Here is a 6,315-nt window from a genome sequence, read left to right on the forward strand (position 1 = left end):
AATGGGACTGCTTCTTAACACCCCTCAAGAAATATGAATTCTGAGGTTAAGATGGTTATATCATGATCAGAATAAAAAAAATAGCAAAAATGTTAAAACAAGTATACAGCATTCAGGAACAGTGAGGGGAAAAGTAATTTGTGTTTCCATCTAAATGCAGACCTCTCCATGAAATATTTTGTGGAAGTTCTTAAGCATGGGAGAGTTAAAATGCATACACCCTGCACAGATTGAAACCTGAAAAAGGTATATTTTTATTTGTTTTGATTGATAGAGAACCCATCAGTTTTAGTTCAGGATCATCAGTACCATGCAATTGTTGATGTGGTTAAAAACCACATTTTTAACCTAACTCTATAGAAGACTGTAAAAAAGGAAAAAAAAAATCTTGTAAACTTTAAAAGTTTAGTGTTGATAAAAATTTTTATATAAGTAGCAAATTTATTTAATGTAGCTACCTACCTCAAGTTTAAAAAAATCTTGTGGGGGTAATAAGGCTAATATTATCCTGTAGTTAATATAAAGCTACTTTATTCAGACTCCCAGAGTCTCTTAAATTAATATTTTTATTCTTTCATATAACATTTTATTGGGTCAAAAAATAAAAATAAAATAAAACCCTACACCAGGATTCTACATCTAAGGTAGAAGTTTTAAGAGAGGAAGAAGGAAGGAAGAAAAGAAGTAGGAAGGAGGGAAGGAAGAGGGAATGAAGGAAAGTAGGAGGGAAAGAATGGCTCCCTTGTTCTCTGAAGAGACAAGAGAGAGGTAAATATCAGCAAGTCTAGGAATACAAAGAACTAGTATAGTTTGGCTACTTAATGCACCCCTAAAGTAATGTGGGTTAAAAAAGGGCAATTGCATAACAGTTTCCAAAATTGTATTCATGCTAGAACAACCAACCCCTGTGCTCACCATACTTATTTTTCAGAGTTACCATCTAACTACGGTTTGAATACCCTTGGTTATGAAACGTATGTCCATTTTCCCTCTTACTCTTCCGCACATGAAGTAGAAGAAAAACAAAAGAATCATCTCTTGCCCTATATCAATTTTCACATAATTACTCTTCAGAATTCAACAAAAAGGTCTCATCCAGGTTCCAATTTCCCATGTAATCACTTTCTACCATCCTGATTTTTACAAACAGCGATTGTTAGAAGACATCCATATCTGATAGCTCTACAGCTAAACATTTAAATAAAAAACGCAGGGCATGTAGTGGAGGAAACTGGGCACAGTAGGATTTTTAGAAACAAACAGTAATATCTCACTGTTCACACAGTTATTTGAGAAGCAGCAGTTAGGCTGCTAGAGTTCTAGAGTTCATCTTTGTTCTCATGCCCACAGTCAGGGTTAGCACAGTTCATTTACAGCAAGGTGTGTCATTCACAGTTATTTTGGTCTTGACATGTGTCATGTAGATACATTTATCCACATTATTACTAAGTTGTAGAATAAGTGCAGGGCAAATTATAGAATAAAAGTACAAACATTCAAGTCGTCATACCCTGAAAAAAAATGTGTTAAAGACTGTAGTTGTAAACTTTTTGCACTAAATCCCATTTCAGGAACAAAATAAATAATACCATAGGATTCACAACTGAAGGTGGCTTCCTGATAAAGCCTAAGGAAGCAGTAGCTTTTTTAAACTGCAGAAAGGAAGCTTCTCTCACCACAGATTTACTCAGGGTAAGTGGAAATACATGTTAAGAATGCTTACCCTAGTTAAGTGCTAGACAGCGCCCCTCTTTAGAAAAACCACAAGGCTCCGGTAGCCTATTCAGATCTACTTCCAGCAATAAGATGATTCTTGAATCAAAACCATTCAAGTCAGTCGGCGCTTTCACTGTGACACCATGCAGAGAGTCGGAACTCTAACTGGTATTAAATGCACAATTAATTACTTTCAGGAAATCAGATGATTGATGATGGTGGGAAGTTAACAGAAGTGTGGATGCAAGAGAGAGGAGGGACTCTCAGGGCGTTTGATCCCTCCCCGACCTGGCAAAGCAGCAGGTCAGTCAGCCCCGCCGCTGGGGATTTCCAGTCTCCTCTGGGCCGAGCTGGTGTTTCGTGACTGGTTCCTTTCTCTTCTCTTCAGGACAGGGTCTCCAAGGCTGCCGGGTGTCTTGAAAAATGTCTCACGATGTGTGCGTTCGATGCTCTTGGGGGTCACTGGAACTGGTGACTGAAAAAAGAAAAAAGTAAAAGCAGAAGTGAAGTCACATTGTTTCTGATCCCTGAGGAGAAAGGCAGCCCTTTCTTGACCTGTGTGTTAGGATCCCAAGGCAGGCGTTCCTCCTTTGCTTTCCTATCATACTCATGCCGTTTGTCTCCCCTGCTTACCACAACTGAAAATTAAATTCACATTTGTTCTGGGTGCAGAAAGGCAGCCTACCAAAGAGGTTACAAGTGTGGCATCTAGAGCCGGGGGCTGGGCTCTACGACCGTTGACAAGGCAATCTGTCCCTCAGTTTCTTCCTCCATCCAGCGGGGATGGTAAAAGTACTGACTTCACAAGGTTGTAGGAATTAAATAAGACAATAATTGTAAAGCACTTTAGAGCATGTGAGGCCAACATGGTTTGTGTATTGGCTCTTTCTCTTTACTTGCTAATATTTATCCCCTAATGTTAAATGTTAAATATTTATTCCCTTAATGTGCCCTAAAATGGCAGGGACCATTACCCTGTTCACGGCTCTGTCTTCATTGCCTAGATTGGTGCCTGGCACATGGTGATATAAAATTCTATGTTATGCTATAATCATCTTGTTTTAAACCTAACATGTTCATTTCAATGTCTTGCAAACTTTTGAGGCTCTGAATAACTTGTCTAAAATATTTTTTGGCTAAACATAATTCTTTGTCTGGGAGAGTAAGTAATCACTGTGAACAACCTAATGTATAATAGGAATTCAACAAATATTTGACTGAACCACAAATGGAGGTTGGGGGACAAATATAGACTCATTGACTTATATCGATAATATATCTTTATGTATATTTTTATGTTTTCTGAATATGTATAGATGTATATACATACAGACATTATACACACACAGTCTCTAAACATCACATCTTAAGAAATGACTGACAGGCTAAGCATCTCTGAGTTACTATCAAGACTTCTGTTTCTTTTGATTGTTTTTATAGCTGTATAATTAAAATTTAGGGTGGCTTCTTTTATTGATCTAGTGAAATAAAAGCTTGAAGATCATCAAAATAATGAAACTATTTAGCATTCCTCAAAAATCCCCCCAAACTATGCCTAAAACAGGTCCCTCTAATTAAAAGAAACAGAAAGACACCTAAAAACATACATTTTTGTCTTTAAAGCACAGGATTTCTCACCTCATGTCTCAGTGCTTTATAAAAGGAGCAGATAACTCAAGGTCTACAATGGAAACCAGGTGGAGCCTGACCTAGTGCCTCTGTCCGGCAGTCATGTGGCTAAAATGAAAGCTAGTTAAACACAGACATACCCCTTCCCAGAATGACAGTGTCTTCAGGAAACTTCAGGCCTCACCTGATGTAATTTTACTACTGAGACTGGATGTCCCATGTAAACGGGGGACTCGGGTTGGACGACACTGTGTGACCTTGACATCACTGGACTCAGGTTTAGTGAGGGCTGACCCTGAAGCTGAGGGTCTGCAGAAGGGAGTGCGGACGACTTTGGATTAACCACAGCTGTGGGGCCGACGAGAAGCTGGGCTATTGATCCAAGGCCAGGCAGGCTGAAATTCACAGGTCCTGTGTTTGGGAGAGCACCAAGAGTAGAAGAAACTGGGCCCGGCATTGCAGGAGAATAGAGAACAGGAAAAGGGCCCAGAGATGGAGATGGTAAGACCATGCAAGGGACACTGAAAGACGGCAGCTGACCTGAGGACGGGCCCACAGTAGGGGGGGTGTGACTGCCAGATAAAAGTACATTGAAACCATTTAATCCTGAAAGAAAAGCAGAACAGGTGAAAATCAATATATGTCATCATGAGGATACCATTCAAGCTCACATTTGTCATGGCCCTTTCAAACGGGAGTCCACAATAAATCAAAGAATGATGAGGCCTTCCCCCAGCTGACCAGGCCAAACAGCCCACACCCTGCTCCTTCACAGCTGTGGCCAGGATTGTAATCCCACATTTATCTGATGCCTGTGAAATTTTTAACGTGAGTTCCACTGAACCCAAACTGAGAAGGCAAAAAGCTTGGATGGGAAAGATTACATCTTTATTTTTATTTATTTACTTATTATTATTTTTTGTTTTGTTTTGAGACACAGTTTTGCTCTGTTACTCAGGCTGGAGTGCAGTGGTGTAATCATGGCTTACTACAGCCTCAACCTCCTGGGCTCAAGCAGTTGTCCCATTTCAGCCTGCAGAGTAGCTGGGACCACAAGCACACCACCACACCCGCTAATTTTTTTTTTTTATTTTTTGTAGACACAGGGTCTTCCTATGTTGCCTGGCTGGTCTAAAACTCCTGGGCTCCAGTGATCTTCCCACCTCAGCCTCCCAAAGTGCTGAGATTACAGGCATGAGTCACTGTGCCTGGCCAAAATATCTCCATAAGTTCCTAATTGAAAATTTTTATTTCCCTCAATTATCACAGGCAACAAATCAACAATTTTAACAGTACCTTGACTTTGTCACTAGGAAATAGTACAGACATGTGAAAATTACATTAAAGCTATTACAGATTTCTTAATATACTGTCAAGCTCATCACAACTTGGAAATTTTGACAGTATTGGGCTTGCTGCCAGATCTTTTTATTACTATCAGTAATTTTAAAAATGGTTTTTCTAGTTGCATTCAATATAATTGGCTTCCTTTGTAATCCCATGTATTTAATTCTATGTATCCATAAACATTCTGAGGAGGAATCCATGGCCTTCACCAGAGTGCCAAAAGATCCATGGCACAGAAAAAGTTAAAAATCCCTGTGCTGGGCTGTAATTTTCATTCAGCAGGGGCTGAATCTATTTTTGTTCACCCGTGTATCCCCAATATTCAGTGCTTAGAGAAAGCACTAAAAGATACTTACTAAAGGAATAAAGAATTTTTTTCTAGATAAGTGAATAATCATAAATACTAACCTAACCTGTTCTAGCAGGTTAGGCTTAAGCCAACAAGGAATTGAGGAAAATCAATTTAGGTATCTTTGCATCAAGAGTAGCTTTATGTACAAAGTACATATTTTTAAAATCTGGTGTCTACTGTATTTCGGCTTTAATTCAAAATAGTAACAGCATTTATTGAGTCTTATTAAGTGCCAGGTACTATTATTCTAAGTGCTTTAGATGTATTAACTTATTAAATTTAACTCAATTTTCACAGCATCTATATGAAGCAGGTGCCATTATTACTGCTGTTTAACCAATGAGGATGAAGAATACTTAAGTTCACGCAATAATAAGTGGTTTTAAATGTCAAGCCCTCTTACTCCAGACCTGGCACCCGGTCATGATGCTATATACTCAGTACCTCTAGATGTGCAAGACGTCAAAACACTAGCTGCACACAATGGCCAACAGGTTCATACTGTTATACTAAACCAATGCTAGATTCAGCTGAATTACCGTGCTTTTCCACCAAATAATGTTTAATGTATTTTTTTTTTAATCATCTGCCTCAATTATTTTCCCATTACTCCTGAAGTTGGTGAAAGTAGAATCAGCTTCTCCATTTATAGATGGAGAAAACAAAGGCGCTAAGAGTAAAATGACTCAGGCACATCAATAAGCCGCTTTGGTCAGGTGATACAGACAAAAATTTAAAAATCCAATTCATGATCTGACTGCCACAAGGGACTCTAAGACATGATGATATCCCTTACCTGTGGGAGACTGCACACAAAGATACTGTAGCAAAGAAGGCTCTTTGGTGCTTTCATTTTCTTTTGAAGGCTTTTCAGCATCTGTATTTCTTGAAGGATTTCCCCACTCAGAAGAAACAGAACAATTTGCTGTTGCCTTTCCTGAAATCTCTTCTGCAGCAGGGAGATGGCCATTCACATGAATGTCTTTGAGGGGTATAGATGCCCTGTTACCCATAGTCTTGGGAGAGGCAAGGTCTGTGGAATCTGAGGGTTTCTAAACACAACCAAACCAGGAAGCAGGAAAGTAAGTCAAAATTCCAGTAGTAAATCTCTCTCTTTTTTTTTTTTGAGACAGAGTCTCGCTCTGTTGCCCAAGCTGGAGTACAGGCATGATCCCATCTCCCTGCAACCTCTGCCTCCCGGGTTCAAGTGATTCTCCTGCCTCAGCCTCCCAAGTAGCTAGGATTACAGGGGTGTCCCCTATGCCTGGCTA

General features: G+C 39.4%; 1 protein-coding gene across 1 annotated transcript in view; it reads right to left on the minus strand.

Moving 5' to 3' along the window:
* Positions 1 to 1,972: 1,972 nt before the first annotated feature.
* E2F7 (E2F transcription factor 7) overlaps positions 1,973 to 6,315 on the minus strand; it is a 41,666-nt gene continuing 37,323 nt past the window's right edge. The window contains exons 11-13 of the mRNA XM_011981391.1: positions 5,841 to 6,096; positions 3,530 to 3,951; positions 1,973 to 2,191 (exon numbers count right to left, since the gene is read on the minus strand). Coding sequence (XP_011836781.1) covers positions 2,021 to 2,191; positions 3,530 to 3,951; positions 5,841 to 6,096 — 849 coding nt within the window. The 3' untranslated portion in view covers positions 1,973 to 2,020. The remainder of the gene's footprint in view (positions 2,192 to 3,529; positions 3,952 to 5,840; positions 6,097 to 6,315) is intronic.

The sequence above is a fragment of the Mandrillus leucophaeus genome, unplaced genomic scaffold (genome assembly GCF_000951045.1).
Source record: "Mandrillus leucophaeus isolate KB7577 unplaced genomic scaffold, Mleu.le_1.0 Scaffold225, whole genome shotgun sequence".
Lineage (NCBI taxonomy): Eukaryota > Metazoa > Chordata > Mammalia > Primates > Cercopithecidae > Mandrillus > Mandrillus leucophaeus.